Source organism: Perca fluviatilis, chromosome 6 (genome assembly GCF_010015445.1).
Source record: "Perca fluviatilis chromosome 6, GENO_Pfluv_1.0, whole genome shotgun sequence".
Taxonomy (NCBI): Eukaryota; Metazoa; Chordata; class Actinopteri; order Perciformes; family Percidae; genus Perca; species Perca fluviatilis.
The window spans coordinates 17,641,240-17,662,972 of record NC_053117.1 but is presented as its reverse complement, the minus strand read 5'-3'; the positions used below and the strand labels follow the sequence as shown (position 1 = coordinate 17,662,972).

Sequence of the window (21,733 nt, the reverse complement as noted above, 5' to 3'; positions counted from 1 at the left end):
AAAGACCAGACAGCCTGCAAGCTTCAACAGTTAGACATCGAGCTTAGCTTAATGAAGGCAGCAGGAAGAAACAGCGACACAGCGTCTATGTTGCTTTGTTACTGAGCCGTACAGAGAGGAGAGCAGGGAGACGAAGGTAGCTTGGGGCTCAACCACAACCTCAGCTTAAGGCAAAGGCATGAACTGATTTACCAAGATCAGCATTTAGGAGGGACCAGTAGATCACTGCTAATCAATTTACTGCCATGGCAATCAAAGACTGGCAGAGCTTCAAATTACAACAGACAATATGCTTCACGGATTGGATTTGACTGTTATAGATTAGCTCCAGATTATTTCACCCTTGTTAAAGATGAAATGGAAAAGTGATTATACTGCTGATCTGAATCGGCATGTCAATTGACATATTTACAAGACTTGCTACCATGCTGACATAGCCTAATAACACATATTTGAAAAGCAATAAAATCCTAACTACATTCTTGACTGTAAACATGCTCTTTCAGTGGAGCACAAGTCACCTCTCCAGCAGATGTAATAACACAGTAATACCTTGCTCCCACAGTACTTAAGTTGTATAAAGCATTTATACTGTATTATTGGTAGTCTCGCATTGCCAGAGCGTCCTCCAGAGCGCTGCGGAGGAAGGCTAGTCGACACAACAATATGGGACAGGAGAAAAACGTGCTCGGGTTTAATGGAATTTCTTTAAACCAATCACAATCGTCTTGGGTGGCGCGAAGTGCAGGACACACATATAGGGCCCTATTTTAACGATCTGAAACGCAAGTGTGAAACGCCAAACGCAAGTAGCTTTGTGGGCGGATCTCTGGCGCTGTTGCTATTATACCGGCGGGATAAATGACTCTTGCGCCCGACGCAAATCTTAAATGGGTTGGTCTGAAGTAGCTAGGTGTGGTTTGGGCGTAACGTGAAAATAACCAATCAGAGCGTCATCTCACATTCCCTTTAAGAGCAGGCGTATTGTTCCGTGGCGGATTGCTATTATGATGGCGGATTTGCCTGGCGCACGCCAGCGGGAGCTGTCCGGGATGCGGCAAAGTAATAAATGCCCGTCTTGGCCGGGTGGCGATGTTGCTGCGGCCTCTCGGGCACATCTCCTCAAGTCTGGAGAGGATTGCTGCAGCCATGGAGCGTGGGCCTCCAAACGCACCACCTGCTCCTGTTGTGCCCCTTCCTCTTGCCCCCACTCCATCTCCATCCACCCGCTCCACTAGGAGCACATCGCGCATTACTCCAGATTCACCAGATTCCGCCGGAGTGTCCAATCCCACCGTAGTTCAACATCACGTATCCTTAAGTCCTCTAATATTTCCTCATTTATGTCATCAACACATCCATGATTCATGGAAATGTTGTGTAAAACACAACAAGCCACAAAGAATGCTGAGACTTTTTGAGGACTGTACTGTAAAGTGCCTCCTGATCTATCCAAACACCTGAAGCGCATTTTCAGTAATATTTTTCTTTGTAATTATGTATGGTTTTCAAAAATGGGAACTGCTGTAGATGAGAGAAGTGTATGCGCGTTGTGCACACACTACATTATGGCCAAGCATTCGTCCCTAAAATAGCATCTGAATAACGCGCTACTGACTTTAGACTAGCGCCACTGACTTTAGACCAGGTTTTTCCTGGTCAGTGGCGGAATTGTTTTCTGAAACTGCAAAATAGGACTACGTAATGTTTGCGCCAGAACACACCTCCTTTTTTCGCTGAACTGCCCCCGGGAACGCAAATACATTCCCTAATTTACCGACGTGCGTCTGTGGAGGGAAAAGTCCGCTGTGCGTCGGGTGCAAAGTAGGAATGATACATGCGTCTTGCACTGAGTGCAAGATAGGGCCCATGGTGCCTCTGCAAAATAGCCTCGGGAAGGAACTTGTTTGGGTGGAGTATTTTACTCTGCGGATGTTTCCCGAAACGACTGGAGTTTAGAATGCCAACACAAAGAAAGCGGAGGGTGAGGGAAATCCGGCCAAAAATGAGGGACATCTGGCGGAACCTCCGGCGGCACCAGAACAATCCCGTAAATGAAACGCCGTCGATATAGACTATATTATTGGTAAAACTGTCTGGTGCAGGTCACAATTTTTCTTGTAGCTGCACATCTTTCTGTTTAAACTGTAAGATTATCTGTTACATCTGTTATCAGAGGTGTCAAGTAACAAAGTACAAATACTTTGTTACCTTACTTAAGTAGACATTTTGGGTATCTATACTTTACTAGAGTAATTATTTTACAGCATACTTTTTACTTCTACTCCTTACATTTTCACGCAATTATCTTCACTTTCTACTCCTTACATTTTAAAAATAGCCTCGTTACTCCTATTTCAGTTCGGCTTGTTTTCATTCTGGCTTCATTACTTCATCGTTCAAAAAAAAACTATCCAGATAAATCACGCCATCCGGAGAGAGTGAATTTGATTGTGGTTGGATGAGTTTAAACATATACCATTCCGACACCCTATTGGTTTGTGCACCTGCACAGACCCGGTGCTAATACGGCACCGGTGCCTTAACGACCGTTATCTACCAGACCGAATAGCAACGCGGATTTCGGTGCCTTATTTTGGTGCTACTTAAATGCCTGCGCTTTCTCTCTGATGCTCCGAAAACGGACGTTAGAGGGAACTGAAACATCGCGGCACGTTACGCTAGTTAACGCTACACTCGACGGCAGGTACCGTTAGCTAGCAGCTGGAGTAAACACGGTTAAAATGCTGACAGCTAAACGGTGTAAAAGTGTGTCTGTATTTCACTGGAGAGGACTGTAACATTAGACTGTAACTGCCGTTATCTGAAAAACACAGAGGAGATTTGTCACCTTTTTCAGCCCTTCTGAGTTTGCAGGTATGATTTTTATATTTATTATTATAGTCATTATGGCCTTTAGAAAAATGTTTTCTGTGGAGGTGGGGTAGTGCACTATAGGCCCCTGTGGGACGGGCTAAGCTTTTGTCCTTAATGGCATTTTTTTCCCCTTACATTACTTTTACTTTTATAGTAGTTTTGAAACCAGTACTTTTACTTAAGTAAAAAGCTTGAGTTGATACTTCAATTTCTACAGAAGTCTTTTCAAACCCTAGTATCTATACTTCTACTTGAGTAATGAATGTGAATACTTTTGACGCCTCTGTCTGTTATCTGCTACAAAGTAGAACCACAGGGGAGACAGTAGCGTCTCACCCCCTCTAAGTAAGATGCTATGAATCTGCCTTCTTTGCCCAAATTAAATTCTGGTGTTGGGTGTGGGCAGTGACAGGAACTCATCTGTACCCACAGGAAGTGATGAATACAAATGGCCTCCTACACAGTAAGCAGCAGTTAGAGAGCAATCCAGTCGGGGGAAAAGATGTCTTGTCACTTTTGGTACTTAGTATGTAATTATAGCACACTGTAAACTGTACAAGAGTGTGCTGAGGGCTGTTAAATGTTGCATGTCAAATTAAATGACTTCTGGATATTCAAACCTGCAATAATTGATTTTCTGGCCACTTGGGGGCAGCGCAACAAGCTGTAAACACAAAATTGACACCTTATAACGTTGACAGGGTGAACTTATAAAGAATTGCTTAGTTACACAACCGGCAGACATGGATTAACATTAACACAAACTGGAGTCTCGTTTCTCTGCACCTGGTGAATTCTTTTAGCTCTGTTTTGCTCTCCACCTACCACTGAGGAATATCTGGCTCTTTAGCTGCTAAATGCCCAACTTTCTTCACCAGCTAGTCACTGACGGTAGCGTATACATATAGCTTTCTCACTAAAAATCAACTGCCTGGAAATGACACTGATAAGAGCAGTGAGCCTGAACAACAACAATCAAGTTGCAGGCTGGAAAACCAAAACAAGTGTTCAATTAATGGTTAAAAAAAAGAACTGCTGAGTCAGATGATAATTCTCTCTGGGTTCATCACTACAAGCGTCTTCAATCACATCACATCCAATATATAAATATTCATTATAGCAGCTATAAATTTAGAGCGGTTACCTGCTGCTACTAACCAACATGCAAAGTGAAGCTTATGATATCATTATGACTATACAGATACTGTATATTACTTTGTGACTTTACTTGCCAAGTACCTGATCAGTATGATTTATCAATATGGGAATGTTCCATTAAAATCAAAGATTGTGAGGATACTGTAAATCTCACAGCACATCAGCAAGGTCATTCCCCCAAGTTTTAAAACCAGAGCAAATTAGCTTTCATTTCTCATGTAGTGCCCCTATATAAGCCTTTCAGTGACATGTGTAACACTGACAATTGTGGTCAGTTTGATGTGTCATCACTGCATTACTCTGGTGAACTGGCAGTTATACAAGGGATGGGGATATTGTTAAATATTATTGGTAATGAAGTGAAATGTACTGACTGCCTGAGTTGTCTAAAACAATAAGAGGTTTCCAGATTTAGTAGTTATATCTATTACAGGTGCAGACTGAGTTTCTGGATGAATGTCAACCAGGGTTGAACACATGTTCATTAGGAGTGCGTATACACAGACTGCCTGTTTTAAACAATAGCATAAGACACCTTTTATTCTCCTATTTTGGTAAACAAATTGACAAGGGATTTTTGAGGTATAACTTGATAAGAACAAAGAACAAACACTCAGAGAGGGAAACATACCCCCCCCCCCCTCCATGAAAGAAAATTACAGAAAGAGAAAGAAATGAGAGAAAGAGAGGGATGGGGTGATGGGAGTGTAGCAGAGAGAGAGATGAAAGGTTCTGGTGAAGAGAAGAGAAGGGGGATTAGAGACAGGAAAAAAAGGCAGATGGGGAGGATGGAGGTGATGGGTGCTAGCGGATGAGTCCCAAGATGAATACTCGTGTGATCTGTAAACTTTCATATTCTAATGTTGAGGATTCTCACTCAGTGGTGTCGGGGTTAGCCAAGCCCCCTGCTGTGACCTCCTTCTGCAAATTAACACAAAACCCTGCAACGAAAAAAAAAGTAGACCTGATTTCTACCATTCTCTAAGACAAAAAGCAAATAACTACATGCTGCGCTGACACAACATACAGAAAAGATGAAATATACATAAGCATACTATGCCGAGTATGCACTGGATTACATTTTTATGAATTAATTTTAATGGGTTCTGTGTGAGAGGAAATAACAATGGAAAAGTAATCCTACTGTAGATTGAACTAAGTCAATGTCAGGAAGTTGAAATACTTTAATTATATCCTGGATGTGCTTACCTACTAAAAAAAGACTAAATTGCTGTGTTAAATCTCTGCTATGTGTGTTCACAGCAAAGAATAATGTTAGTAAAAGTGACACTGTGAAGTATCCACCGAGAGCTATAGTGTCTTTGAAGCACTTTGCTTTTTAAGCGAAAGGAACACTACAGAAAAATAAAGCAATAAGGGGGAAATCAAGTGACTCCTTTACATTCCCAGTGGACGAAATAGCACTTACACCTTACAAAAAATTAAACCTGCAGTTAACTCCAATTTGGTAAAGCTCATAAAGTTTCCTTACAGCATCATTTTCAATGTATTTTGTGTTGATGTTAATCATTATGTATCTTTCATTCAGTGTTGGTGAGAATCTACCTGTGCATCTGACTGATGCAATACAGGCAGTGACAACAGTAACCCAAGTGCAAAGGCAGCTACAAAACTGAGTCAAGTTGAATATCACTTGGCAACATGTGTCAGCATTATTAGGCCAGTCAGCATTTAAACAAGTCAATTTTAACGATAAACAGCCAATTGTAATATTTTAACATAAATGCAGTAATTTAAGCAATCAATCTTGATGCCCATAAATTTCTTTTCTTTTTTTTAAGAATTGTGACCAAGAAACACACTAATCCAGATGTTTTACAGTGTAAAAATACATTTTCAGTGCTCTATGCAAGACAAACTACGTAAAGGTGTTTCTAAATGACCTAAAACTTAGTTTAGGATTGCTGTACTGCAATTTCTTGTTAATTATTGGCCGACACATACACCAATACAGATACATCTGCAATAAGCTAATATAGGCTGCTATATTGGCCTGGCTCACCTTATAGGACCTATTGTTTTCCGTTTTAACATTACACTGCTGGGCTATGTAACTGTATTCTAAGGTGTTTCTGTTAACATATAGTATTCATATGATGAGACTGGCTTCTATTGCACTAGGCAGCGGTAAAGACACGTTGTTTACAGTGGTTTACTAATTTTTGTATACTTAGCCCACTGACAGCACTGTCCTCTCATGACTCCACTCCTCAACACAGAGCTGCAGACCACAAGAGCAACACTAATCCCAGACATCGGTCTTTGACTCAGATTTATGATCATCAACATTATTATCATCATCATCATCATCATCATCATCACGCCCAGTCAATAAGGGAACACTCGCCTTGCAATAAAGCCTCCGAAAGCCTGCCATCAAACAGATGCCACCTGTGGACGAGGAGAGCGCTGGCAGCTCGGGCTCTAGACAGCTCTGGCGAGAATAGAAAGGGACCCCGCTATAAAAGAGAGCGCAGTGATCTAGCCGCTGCCCCTGCTGAGGACAGCCTTGTGTGTGACAGCCAAACACTTTCCCTGATTAATCAAGCCTAGCAGCGGGGCTTTATGTGCCATTAAGAGCCCTGCTAAATGACTTCACTTCATTCATTAAATTGGAGCATCCTCTGTGGGTAGAGGGGCTATGGTTGCAAGACAGACAGACAAGTGAAAGCTGGGAGAGAGATGGTGGTAGGGCAGGGATAAGGATGGTGGGGGCACTGAGGCAAGATAAACAACGACAAATATAGACCCATTACAATGCTGAATAATTCATCCTATACGCATGGCTTCAGGAAAACAACAACCCAAACAAACATGGGGATTATGGAGCCTTTATACAGTGAGGAACATCTTCAAAAACAGGGCTATTTATGCACACACCTTGTTTGGGAAAGGTAAAGCGACAGGATCATGGCCAAATCACTTTATTTGGAAAATCAGGTTCCAGTAGACTAATGCACGCATGATGCATTTTCATTAGGACAAAGTACAGTTTTAATACATCTTTGATTGGTGTTGGACAGCTAGGTGCGAGGGGATTAATTGTTTGAAAGTGCTGTTAGCTGCATACAGAAGATGCTTTGTTTGAGCTATTCTTTTAACTGCAGACAATACATACACAAACAAGGATACGTATACAGTAAAACTCATAGAATAGAATAGAAAAAGCCAGAAAAGAGGAAGATTACGGAACACAAAGGCAATGACACTGATAGTATTAAGGGAAGGACAAAGATAGGTAATTTACCAATCAACAAAGAGATAAAAGATGTAGCAGAGGGAGAGAAAGATAAAGAGATAAAGACTAGCAGCAACAAGAGGACTAGAGGGTATAGAGAAGGGGAGACAGAAGAGAGACAGAGAGAGGGAGAGAGTAAATGATTAATGAAAGGAGCTGGGAAGCGCAGCGAGGGGAGGTCAGGACGGAGCAGAAGAGGAGCGATGCTGCAGCCTGTGAGCGAAATTGAAAAGGACAACATTATAAACATGCCTGCTGCTGTCACACACCTTTATCAGGCAGGATCTCTGAGAAAGAGGGAGCTGGTATTAGGCTGACGCATGCTTTTAACGCTAAATTTACCGTGGAACTGAACTGGCCTTGGGAGAATGGGAATTGGGAGACTAAATTGCATTTGGTGAATGAGACAATTTCTCCCCTTTTAAGTAGAGATGGTCCGATAACGATACCAGTATCGGTATCGGCTCCGATACTGCCTAAAACGCTGGTATCGGTATCGGGAAGTACTGGAGTTTATGCACCGATCCAATACCATGTAATAAACCCCTAAAGAAAATCTACGTTAAATTAGTTTATTTATGTTCTTTTTCCGTTATAACTGACTGTCAAACTGGATAATAAAAGTTCTGTAGAATTCATTGTTTGTGTTTGTTAATGTTTTACAAAAGTTTAACCTGAGCCAGACAGACAACAAAGATAGAAATAATGTCACATCCATACAGGGATAGTAGTATACAATTGTTAAAACATAACAAAATATATGACACTGGTATCGGATCGGTACTCAGTATCGGCTCAGGTATCGGAATCGGTATCGGGAAGCAAAAAATGGTATCGGACCATCTCTACTTTTAACTCATGAAGACAAAAACAACTACTGCAAGTGCATCAAATAACATGATAAAAAACCTGATAAAGTTATAAAGATAACTATCAACCTTGAGATTTATTATTTAAGTATGACAAGACTGTAAAAAGACTTCCATTAGACTCCTTCAACTCCTGGCCATATCTCAGTCAAATAGATGCCTTCAATTAATACCCAACTGGCAGTGTGCTGTGGGGATCTCTGGCTGCTCGCTGATGCATTTCTAATTGGTATTTTTGCTGATGGTCACAAGTTAAATCTATATTCTCCATTACCCTTCCGCAGCATCCCCTGGGGTCTCTCTAATGGCCCCTGCTAAAGGCAGAGCACTTGCATTGAGATATTCATATGAAGTGCATTCTCTCTTACGCTGACTGGCCTCTGCGTAGACTTCGGCCGCAGGTTCGGTGCACAGTTGAGAGTTGGGAGGAGCAGTGAAAAGTTCACTTCGGCTTTGAAGATTAACAAAACAAGTGTCATAATCCAACGTCGGAAGCAGCCTGAGGAGAGACACTCATACTCAAATAAACCGTGCTTTATCTGCTTGTGTTCCCTGTTTTGTCACCACCGAGATTGTCTTACATGCTGCTTTGCTGAGCAAATGTTTGTTGTAGCCTTTATCCCTCTCACTTCCACAACACACAGTAAAGCCCTTAGTGGAGCACTGGCTGGGTGACAGGCCTGAATGCTCCACCACGGGCTTGGCAAAGATCGGTGTAGCCTGGGGGAACAGAGTTGGCTGACTTCAGAAGTGTGTGAGAGGTTGACCGGCAGCCACGCAAATAAAATCTCTATGACATTACACAGGTGGCTGATAAATGCTGTCGCAGGAGTTAAATGAACTCGAGGGATAATGATGTTGGCATGCAGCGTTGTACTGTATGGTATTTCCTGCAATCAGCTGACATTAAGAGAAAATATTTGTAATAGTTCACATGATAAAGACGAGAAATCACACATGTGGCTGTACCTTTCAGGGAAATGTTCCTCCTGCAAAGAAAGGAATTTGCCTGTAGAAGTGTAAAAGTATGAGTCAAAAGAATGAAGCTCATATCCTGAAGGAGAGGAAGACTCCTGCGTTCTTTGGCTCACCTCAGTGTAAACCTTGTGTTTACCTTTCATTAACTAGAGATCCCAGAATCCTCTCCTCCCCCTCCCCACCCTTGGGACAGTCCAATACAAGGTGAACATAAATGCACACTTGAGAGACAAATTGTAAAGCAACAAAGAACGTTTGAGTTATGAAGTGTTCAATAGATGTGGAGAAACAACAATGCTCTGTTTTTTGTTTATTTATATTAACATAGTTGGTTGAGTTATACTTTGTTGTTCCTCATTTATTTGGAATACACGTTTTATAATAATACCCACCAGATCACAAATGCAACATCTTTACTCGGTTTCTGCTACAATGCACTATAATGTGGCAACAAACGGTCGCCAATTTTGAAGAGGCTTTTTTTGTATCATTTTTGAGAGAAAAAAAAACGTCAACTCACATAGTAACCCAAGCTACATGGTGAACTGGATGGAGACTGATAACAGCCAGCTTATCAAGATACTCTGACCACAAGTCCAACTGCAGTTGCAAACCTCCACCCTGTGTTGTAAGGACAGCACATACTCTAACGGCTACACCCAAACCTGTTTATCATCAAATATGTTGGGCATGAAAAATAGTACACAGATAGAACATGGAGTCTAGCAGAGAGAACAGTAAACTAAATGTAAACTTACTGTGTAAACCACATTCTCTAATTCAGCTAAACTGCTGAAATATTTCTCTGGAAGCAGTTTAAATAAATAATTGTTACATAACTCTAAATACAAATTTGAATATGTAGCACAATATAGACGAGAAAGAGTGTTTCCCTTCAGCTGATGACTGAGCTGATGCTACAGTATAATCCAGAGAAATTGAAAATGAGTAGAGAAGTTCAGACCTGTAAACACTCTGTAGAGCACAGAGCCTTGTTCAGCAGATAGTGAGATGCAACAATGCCATGCTGGATTTGTAACGGTGTTGATACTGTCCTGACACTGGTGTCAATCAGACCAAGCCACTTTAAAAGTTGGTGTGTATCAATTTATAATTTAGAATTGATGTGTAGTTATAGTCTCATGTGACGTTAAATGCAAATAATCACACCGCTTGTGTTGGATCGGTAGCCTAAGTTTAGGTATCGAAATCAGTATTGTGAGAAAAAAGTGGGATCTCTAAGCAGGTATATGACTTCACTATATTGGTTAATCCTATTTTGGGCCATTATTTTCATAATTTATTAATCTGCTGGTTATTTTCTGGTCCTTAAAACATAAGAAAATAGTGATGCCCAACGTTTTGTCATCATATTCCCTATTTTTGTCCAACTAACACTCCAAAACCTAAATATATTTAGTTTACTATCACATAAGACGAAGTAAAGCAGGAAATCCTCCCCATTTAGGAGCTGGAACTAGGTCATGTTTGGTATTTATGGTTAAAAAAAATATTGTAATATTTATTATTAATCTTTAATATATATTTTTTCTACTCACAGTTCTAGTTGTACTTTTTCATGTCACTGGAATGTCTGTAGTAAAAACAAATGTGTAAGCCTTGATGATGGCAAAGGAATATTTTGTGAGCAATGTATAATCCAAAGCAAAATTCCTCGTATGTGTCCTCATACCTGGCAAATAAAGCTGATTCTGATTCTGATATTGATGAATTCATCATTTGGCTTTGCATATATATATATAATATATTGGTTTGGTTCAGTGGGGGGTGTACCAGATAGGGCTGTGCAATTAATCGAAATTTAATCGGGATTATGATTTCGGCTCCCAATGATCACAAAAACAGAATAATCAAAAAAAACAATTATTTAGCTCATTACGTTTTGCAAGTAAACTCTTATTTCCTCTTGTGTTCTGAATGAAAAAAATAAAGTTTAAATAGGAAAAGTATTAAGGCAAATTGTGTTTTTTTTACTGTTGATTTATTTAACTTTTTCCACTGTTTTTTAAGTTCAATAATTGCAACATCTTTCCAGAAGTCAATGAATAATCGTGTTAAATTATCGTGATTTCAATATTGACCGAAATAATCGTGATTATATTTTTTTCCATAATCGAGCAGCCCTAGTACCAGACTATACTGACTGGTGGCAGCTCCGGCAGGATACACTCCCCCACTTGCATCTTGGAAACAGCAAATTAGTGCAGCGCGCTAAAACTTGAAGACAAGAAAAACAACAAAAGGAAGCATCCCCCCGAAACAGGCAATAAAAAAAAAGTGAAACAGTTCTTGTTCTGTCAGCAGTGCAGAGACTCTACTGTCTCACAGAGCAGACAACAATGCCCAGGGCTGAGATAACAGGAAATGCCAGCTTATCAGAGAGAGGGAGAAACAGAGAGAGAGCGTGATGGCTAGCTCACTGTTTACTAACACTCTAATTGAGCAGAAATCCAGTCGTGCCCTTTATATAAAAGTCATTTACACATACTGGTTTCTGCCAGTATGATTTTTCTACAAGTGGAATTTGTTTGCAGCACATGTAAAGTGGATAAATCAAATAAAAGCAGGGGCAAATCCATCACTTTCTTAATTTGAGTTCCATTTCATTGGCTGTGATTTGTTTAGATTGAGTCACCTCTCATGGGGAGTGTGTTTAATTTCACAGCTGAAAGAACACCAATGATTTTTAGGAGTGTTTTCCTTGTTCAACTTTCTCTACAAGCTATTACAGTAAATCTTGAATGCAACATAGCCATAAAGCCCAGAATATTAAACTGCTGTTTACAGAGAGAACTTAAGAGTTTGATGACAACACTAAGCGATCATATGAGGTAAATTACCGTATTCTTTTAAAGTATATTTCCAGCGTTATGCAGGATGAGGGGACTTTAACAGAATGTGAGTGTATATGCAGTTATACGATTGACAAAAAAAAATCCCCAGCTGTATATAAAATGGCCATAAGACCTTATGATGTTGGAGGACGATTTATGATATAAAACAGAAAGTGCAGCAAAACCTCAAATTTGAGAGGCTTGACCCAGTAAAAAAACAGGGCACTTCTGCTTGATAAATGACTTAAACAAGTTGATTATTATTAATCGACTAATCGATTCAGAGCACTAGAAACCACACCTAAACTAAAGAGCACCACAAACTACAGTACAATCTCAAAAGTAATCAAGTCAAGTTGAATCAGCACCTCTCTAAAACAACAAAAAGTGAACAGTGTAACCTTCATGCAGGTAGTATTTACTGCAGGGCTGTTGTATTAGACTGCATAAAAACATTGATAAGGGACCATGTAAGATCAGTTTTATGTTCTTTGATTGGACAATGACTGTTTGGGGGAGGGATTACCTCACACAATCATGTTGCTGTGCACACCATTTTCAGGTAGATTGAGTAGTTTTACTTTAGGACCATCTACTTCTCTTACACACACCACACACACACCTGGGCTGAGGTGTTTCCTAGCTGCCATAACACGCCTCCCTGTCCCTGTACAGTAGTATGCGGGACCTTGGATCTGACGGCCCGGGACACTCCCCTCTCCTGCCAGCGACACAGCGTCATTGTTCAGCTCACACAATGCAACATTCCACAATCAGCAGCAACTCCAACAAAACCAGAGAGAGAAGGAGACGACTGGGAGGAGTGCATAGCTCTAATCTTATAGGATTAGAATTCCTTCCTATGGGCTCTAATGAGCCTCTATTCTTTTGAACAACAGAGCTTTGAGATAAGATAAAAGAAACTGATATAGATGAAGGCAATCTAGAGCAATTTAGGGAAGAATGTGAGGCTATTAAGGCCTGCACAGAGGCTCGAGAGGAAGTATAAATAAATGACTAAGCATTCAAAGAAATACATCGTGCTGCAACATGAAGAAGTATAAATTACAAGTAAAATTTATGCAGAGGTCTTTAAATTAATAATACCATTTAATAACAAAAAAAACACAATTGGAAAAGAGAAAAGACATGTACTGTACCACTGTTGCCTGCTCTGCACCTTGTGTCACTCATGTATACTTCCTGCTTCCCTATGGTTAAGAAATGGCATTTAGTGGACCTTAAAAAGTCAAGAACTCAATGTCAGAGATTTAAATCCTAAGCGAGAGGATATACTGCCTTGAATTCAGGGCGGGGGGGATGTCATGGACGACTTTATAGGGATCAGAAGACAGGCCGCCTGTATGTGGTCATGTAAGGACGTTACATTTATAGATAATTAAAGTGAAGAACTCTGTGGCTTAACTTCACAAAAAAGACAAGGGACAATTGAGGCCAAGACACAGAAGAACTGAGGGCTATGCAGAGAGACGGCACACTAAGAGAATATGTGTGTGTGCAGGAGCGAGAGGGATACAGAGAGAGAAAGAGAGTCTGAAGCAGTTCCTAAGCCTGGCCGTCACGCATGCTTAACCTTGCGCTAGCGCCTGTGCGATGCAGCTTGCATATCAATGATGGAGGAATATCAGCAAAGAGGCCTCTAACCAACCTCCACTACACTTGGCAGGCAGGGGAGGCACAGCAGCATCTGCACTTACACTATGGCCCTTACAGTAGCAATGCAAGTTAAACCACGCTGGGGAACACAAGGCCAGCTGTCATACAGTAAAAGTGAGTGTGACAGCTGACTTATGTCATGTTATGTCGATCTTCAACCCGGCAGCACAGAAGACTATACAATCAAAGATACAATCAAACACACCAAAGATTAGTATCACCAATTCAGTATCCGACTAAATGTCTCCCCTTCTGTTCCTGAGTTCTGGCAGTGAATTATGGCCAGAAAGGCGTTTTTGCAAAGAATTATGATATCCCAGTGAAGTTGACCTTTGACCCTATCGTATATTTTTACCTGATGAAGGTCTAAGACCGAAACTCTAAGCTTCTGATCTGCTACTTTTGATCATATCCAACGCACATGCCCGACAAAAGAGGTGTGCAAAAAGCTTTCCTACGTTACCCTATTGTATATAAAATGGCATCACTTCATAATTTTATCCTAATAGACATTTGTGTGGAATGTTGTCATAATTAGTGTAGGAATTCTTGAGTTATGGCCAAAAACATAGGGGAAAATATGACTATTTCACAAACATACTATCATACTGGACAGATAAATTAAATAAATGAGGGTGCTAAACTAATTTATGTTTCAGTAATGAGAAAAATAAAAGCAGTAAGAAGGGCTTTTCTCAACGGAGCCTGTAGACAGTAAGTGTTGTTTCCACCGACAGCATTTACTTTTGGCTGGAACTCTCAGGTTACAGGAAGCGCTTTGAGGGAGCGTCTCCACTGTGCTGTGGTTTGGAGCAAAGCCGTGCATATTTGGTGTCACCAGGGGCAACAACAAAAACTACCTAACAAAACCACAAGTGCTACCACTAACACCGTGAACAAAGCCTGACAGCATGGATCGCACTTTACAGTCGTGGTCGACAAAGCATACGATGAAATGCCCCCCTTCTCTGCTTCATGTCACACACTCCCCAAATGTCAGTATCTCAATCCCAAAGATAAACCTGATACACTGTAACTATTGCAGAGAGGAGGAGTGGGTCCCTTGAAAGGAAGAGAAGACAAAAGAGAAGAGAAGAGCGAGAAAAAGAAAAGTATGATGTGATTGTGTGTTCCTAATCAAAACAGAAGCATTCAGGGACACCCATGGGGTCTGAAGGGACCAACACTGGGTGATAAACTCACTCATCCGTACCCTCCGTCTTTTGAAGGGAGTGATAAAAGACTTTGAGGATGCTGTGCCCTCTCCTCCTCTCTTCCCCTTCTTTCCCACATGCTATCTGATGCCGACGGAGGCCTTTTGTCACGTCGATCCTTCTCAAGAACCCCAAGGCGACGTCCTGTGAGAATGCCTTCTACAGGGTCCTCTCTGTTGATTGACACGTCACCCCTCTTTCTGCCTGCGTCGATCAGAGGCTGTCTCCCCCCCGGCTCACACAGCTCAATAAGAGGCTGCTGCTTTGATAGCAGTTCTGTGGCAAGTTACATCTCTGGCAGCGGGGATAAGAGAGAGACTAGGAGGGATGCCAGCAGATTAAAGAGGACTTTTAACAGCCTCTATGTGTTCAGCAAGTTAAAAAGTGTTTTCTATCAGGGCCTTGTCAAACTGTCATCATCACTTTCGTTTGAAGACAGCTCTGTACCCTGAAAAGAAAAAAAGGAAAACCTGTCAGAGCTCCATTTCTTCTCCGGTTTTCTTGTAATCCCAGACTGATGCTAATCTAAAATGCTGTGAGGATTAAATACATCAACAGCAGTTTTAAGTCGATATCTTTTACTGACCCTCAGTGTTGCGGAGAGACAACAGTGCAGTGACAGTTCTCTGTGTTCTCTCAGTTGTTCACAAGCATCCCATGAGAGCCAGAGAGGCTATTAGCCGTATAATGATCGCTGGATGTTGTAGTTCACATTCACACAGGCAGCGTGACAGACAGATGGAGGTTGATTTTGAGGGATGAAACATATGGGGAAAGTGCTGTAAGCAGACAGCTCAGATGGGCTTACAGACTTATACTCGCAGTGTGCTCTCTATTGCCCCAAAGCGGCAAAGAGCGTACAGATACACACGCATTATCAGGCACTTTTATATTGTTTTCTGTCGACTTAGCTGAAGCTGAGGCCCACCGTGTGGTTCTTATGTTTGGGTTAAGGGTTTCTCGCTGTGGCTTTTTACTCCGTCGCTGGACTTAGGCCAACAGAACCAGGTGTGGCCACTTACCAGTGTAAGTGATCCACAGAGAGTGAGATGTGTGTAGAGTGCAGAGGTCCAACACACATCTCATGGAGCATTAGACCATGAGGTCACCTGACCCTGTCAGACCTGGACACAAAACCTCTCCCTTTCCCTTTAGATCTTTCTTTCTTCAGTCCTTCTTTTTTAACCTCTCAACTGTTGAACTTGAGTCACATTTTACATTTGTTAATTTGATGCTCATTTTCCATACTCAGCCTCTCATTTCACCCGCCAAGCTGACCAGCAACATGTGTTTATCCCCTGGCTACATTTCCTTTGTTCATGCTCTAACAAATGATCCCACTCTCTCTTTCCTCTAATGAGTGCACCTCTATCATTTCTCAAGGACACGGAAATGTAGTAAACAAACAAAAAACTCATCAATTACATTCATAAGGTGGCAGCTGGCACAGACAAAATCAGATTCCCCGCACAGTCGATGCAAGGCATTGTGAGCATGTGTGTGAGATACTGCTCTATTTTTATTGCAGTTCTCCTGTAATGCGACTCACTGTCAGAGCCAGAGTGGCAGCCTGAATTTCTTCTGTCGGATAAACACTCCCAGCATGCACTGCTTTGCCTCAGTCTGCGCAATGCTGCATTGGCAGCCTCCTGGCAGGATTCTGAGGTGTCTCGGTTCAGAAGAAGCGGTGTGTGTGCGTGTGTGTGTGTGTGTGTGTGTGTGTGTGTGTGTGTGTGTGTGTGTGTGTGTACGTATGTGTGCAGAATGGTGATTCTGACAGCACTATAAATGCTTAAGTCTGCACCAGATTTATAGTTGGAACCTGAACTACAGACTAAACAACAACAGCACTTATGATAGTTGGACTTTTCATAACTGTGAGTTTACAGTTTCTGCATATTAATCTGATGAGTAAAAAACAGATAAAACACAGGTTGTACTTTCTAGGAAAACTTCCACAAAACTAGAACTGTGCTACTGTATGTCTAAATCCAAGAGAAATCGAGAGAAGGGAGAAGACTTGCAAGCATGTGTGTGTTTTATTTTTAGGCAGTGTTTGTTCCATGATTCATTACACACACAGAAAAGAAAGAATAAGGAATGTGTACTATGCGCTGCAATGCAACTCATTCAGGACCACAACCCCAGAACTATGTGGAATGCGTCCTCTTACTGCCAGTGACTGAAACCTACACTCGCTGAACAACTGCAGTACACAGTCAGTGGTCGTGTACTGTCACTCCGAATCAAAATCAAGTGCAGACCGTAACACAGGTACAGCCAGAGAGAGAGAGAGAGAGAGAGAGAGAGAGAGAGAGAGAGAGAGAGAGAGAAGAGAGCTGAACAGTGTTGCAGTCTGAGACCCATAGGGTTTTCACTACAGGCACATAGGTGTAAAGACTGCATATCTATGTTGTCTTAGACTTTTAAAAAGGGTCAACAAATAAATATTTGTGGTGCAGCACCTAGCTAAGCATAATCCATACATCTCGCTGCCAACTGCTTGTGACTGGAACTACTTTATTACTTAAGAAATGGTCCTAATCAAAGCTACTGATGGCTAGGTCAGGGACATTGTTTCTGCACAGAAATGTTTCTGGTGAGTTTTTAGAGCTTTGAACAACAAAAAGAAAATTCCATTCACCTTTATTGAACTGATGTGCCGCTGCACTTTTCAGAAGCAGATATCTCACAACTGTGGCCCGTCCAACCTGAACTATCTCTGTAGCATTGATAGCATTAGGAGTAAGTGAGACAATGTGTTTGCATTCATGATTTGGGTAAACACATTTTTTAAAACATAACTTCCCTATTCTTGCTTCTCTTCATCTGCACATCCTCTTCTGTAGAGGGTACGGATTAAATAAAGGAAATCAATAAGTGATAACAGCTTTAGCCACGTCTTTAGTGTACTTCATGAAACATGTGTCTATAGACACATGTTTTTTTGATTTTTGTGCAGTAGGTGTTTTCTTAGTACATTATTTATGCAGCAAAGGATATATAATCTGGAGAAATGAGAGGTACATGGGCTTAATAATAATTTAAGAAAAATATTTTTTCTTCAGGCATAATTCCCTTTGGTGTATTTTAACATGCAACATTTTTCTATGAAGGAGAAAACAATCAAAGTATATTTTTATAACAATCTATAACTTAATAACATAAATAGAATGTTTTGCTGTTGTATGTTACAATGATTCTACATGCAGAATATCTATACCTATGTCTGAACGTTTTTCATATCAAGAACAAAGAACTTAACTGAAGTGTCCTCACAGTTTCTACAGAGAGAGAAAATGAAGCTTCCTTTATTTAGTTTGGTAACCTTTGGCAGATCCTGCATACTGTAGTCAACACCTCTATACAGCGTTTAATGTGGGATCTTTTAAAAAGTGATATTGTGAGTCTCCTGAGGCAAGATTTTTATCCCGCTATATTAGTTTTTATCTCCAAGTTTGCAAACTGCAAAACTAACAGATAAACATTTAGAAATCGGTGATATATTAACCGGCTGAGGCAAAAAGGTGCATTCCCAAAATGATCTGTAGCAAGGACACAGATTTGTATTACACACACACACACACACACACACACACACACACACACACACACACACACACACACACACACACACACACACACACACACACACACACACACACACACACACACACACACACGTCTATCTCTTCCAACTATCTACTGTATCTCTGCTGTTTCACACACAGCAGTGAACAGTGGCACAGAGGTCAGTTGCATTTAGAGCTCCTTTACATCTACACTGGCGAGTTGCCAGAGCCCCGTGTCTGCGGGGTTCCATCCTGAGGTCAATACTACAACAATGTAAACTAATGATCCAGCAAATTCCCTCAGTCCTGCTCTCTCCCCTCCTCCTTCTTCCCCTCAATCTGCTGTTGCCCTCCGTCTCTCCCACTCGCTGATCCCCCGCTGCGCTGCAGAAATGAGAAACAACTGAAGACTCGGCGGCGCTGGGCCTGCTCTGCTTCTCTGATACACGCCACTGATAAACAGGGCTGCTTGTTAAGAGACAAATGAAACTCTGCCTCGCCTGATTTTTGCCTTTTCAGAGCCTTTCTTATCTGGTGTTTTCTTGTCACCCAGTCCTTTCTTTTGTTGTGGCCTTGGCATTAACACCTAATGGAACATCAACTCTCGCCTTGAAATGTAAACACAGATAAGAAGATGATCTGCAACAACACAGAAGTCTAAATGTAATGTGATCCCAGAAAGTGAGATATGAAAGTGGGAAACGTAGTGTCCGCAGGAAAGATCTCGCCTGTTTGGATATCAAAGACTAATCTCCAATATATTATTGGATTATTATATTAAATTATAAGATACCACTGTAGATGGTTCATTTAATGAATTGAGACTTATGCTCAATAACACAAAATGATTTCAGTCACACAAAGCCAGGTGTCCCTGCATGTTAAACCTCCCAAGTTGCTCATTTAACAGATCTTTGATCATCTTTGAACAAGAAGTTTCCTTTAAAGACAGGCAACCCACTTATAGGCCATGTTAACACAGCACGTCTGAAAATTTTAACTGAAGTCTTGACATCATAGGTGTCGGGGGACACCTAAGTAACACTTCTACAGAATACGTATCTGCTGTGGTTTCCCAACAGAAAAGCTTATCACATACAGTACATGTTTACACACACATGCTTACATGTGTTCATAAAGAGCATCTTCCAGGCCTGGAGGAAGAGTTCCAGAGCCACACTGCTTAGTCCTATCCTTTTCGTATCGATTGGGGGATAAAGAATGGGGCTCAAGGGATGAAGCTGAACACTCAATCACACTGTTGATAAACAAAAGCGAACTGGATTTAAAAGACAGAATAGAGGTAGAATAGAGACAATTAATCTATTTTTATGGACATATTACCAGGACAAATAATCTTAAATGACTCTCATAGATGGCAACAACTGAGAAATACAAGTTTAATGCAGTTTATCTTTGTATCATACTATAAGACTCTCCCTCTCTGAATCCTTTATCAGTCACAGTCAAAGTCATTTCATCAATAAATACTTGCTCCTCCTTCCCAGCGGGTGCTGATCTATGGTCCCTGCTCGCTGACCAGCTGACCCTGAGCATCCAAAAAAGTACTGAGCAGCCATGCCTGGTTGAACGCAACTGAACAGGGGCTTCACCTTGAAGCGCTCTCACACAGGATCTGTTATTCTATTCTGTGCATCTAGTTTTAGTTTTCACATCTCATGCATTGCATCTGATAAGGTGTAGTGTTGAAAAGTAGCACAAACAGATAATGTGCCAAATTGTATACAGATTTTACATTTTTATGAATTTAGGTATTTGTAATAACCTTATAATTCAATTTAAACTATATTCTACTGTCACTGACCTGTCCATCTCCAAAACTGACCTAAATTTTACAATGTAAAAGCTCCTGTCTGATATGAAAAAAGCCTAATTAGTTCCATTATGGGTCAAACTCTGTTCTCTGTCTGTTAACCCTGCCAATAGTCAGAAAGCACAGCACAGCCATGACAAACATTTCCATTAAAAACGCTTATCTTTGATATGTATAACGAATTTGCTGTAGGCTGATTTCTCATCTATATGACCAACTAGGCTATTTAAAAAAACAATCGACTGTGCATGTCTCGCCAAATGTGGACACAAGATGACCGTCTGCTGTCACAAATCTCATCTACTGTAGCGGTGACTGGACTCAAGGAGCGTGGCATTAAAACGCAACACCGTCTCTTTGAAAAGCGACACCTCAAAACGCGCAGCGGCTTGCGAGCAGTCAAATGCGGGGACTTTGCTGCCGCTTCCACTGCGCCGACACACGGTGGAGAATGTCTAGTTTCGCTCCGCATGTTTCCAAAACTGCTAAATCGTTGGGCTACTCAGTCGGAACAGTTAAATAGGTCTGCACGTGTAGAAAATACACGCAAACAGATGCACGTTTACAAATCAGTGTTTAAAATGAATATTTATATGAAACAGACAACAAGCACAGAAATGCAAGACATTACAAGAGAAGAAGAAAATCCTTCAATTAACCAGCAGGATTAAGCAGTTAAACGACGTGTTACAGTCTAAATGACTCGGTCTAATTACAGTAAAAAACCCGCCGACGAAATGTCGATCTTCCTTCAAATAAATGAAGCAGTCAACTTTTCCAGCCTCGCAGAGCGCTGAGCAGAGAGCTCCGTGAGGCTGAGCGGAGCGCCGTGCGCCCTCCCCTATCGCAGCTCCGTGTGTGACTGCCCCTGGCCGCTCATGAACTTCCCTCACAGCCGCGGTTTCCTCCCCCATAAATAAAACTTACTTTTCTCTGGCTTGGCTGTCGGACGGCACGTTGCTACTCTTGCCTTTGGCGTACATGCTTGCAGAGAGCTCCGATTGTCACGCACCTGTCAACCCATCACAACCTCCCTGGGCACAGCCCCGTCACCATGGTGACACAAGCAGCGTCGTCTCCCATTGGATGTCCCGCTGTTCAGGACCGCCCGCTCGCCATGGCAACCGCAAGTGAGTGACAGCTCCTTGACCACGCCCCTTACAGAATAGCTCCACCCCTCACCTCTCTCTCTCTCTCTCTCTCTCTCTCGTTCTCTCTCTCTCTCTCTCTCTCTCTCTCTGTCTTTCTGTCTCTCTGTCTCTCTGTCTCTCTTTCCCTCTGCTTTCCCAGTCTGTCTGTCTGAAGTCTGTCTGTCTGTCTGTCTGTCATCTGTCTGTCTGTCTGTCAGCGTCTCTCCCATCCCTTCCCTGATTGGAATAGCTCTCCTTACATGTAGTCAGACTGACACACACACACACACAATCTGCACCCCCTCCCTCT

At 41.5% G+C, this 21,733-nt stretch overlaps 1 protein-coding gene across 1 annotated transcript in view; it reads right to left on the bottom strand.

Annotated features, from left to right (window-relative positions):
• Window positions 1–21,430, bottom strand: part of si:ch211-130m23.3 (uncharacterized protein LOC558547 homolog) — a 62,664-nt gene extending 41,234 nt beyond the window's left edge. Inside the window, 1 exon segment of the mRNA XM_039803297.1 lies at window positions 21,221–21,430. Within this exon segment, the coding sequence (XP_039659231.1) occupies window positions 21,221–21,276 (56 nt within the window). The 5' untranslated portion in view covers window positions 21,277–21,430.
• Between the last annotated feature and the right edge of the window lie 303 nt (window positions 21,431–21,733).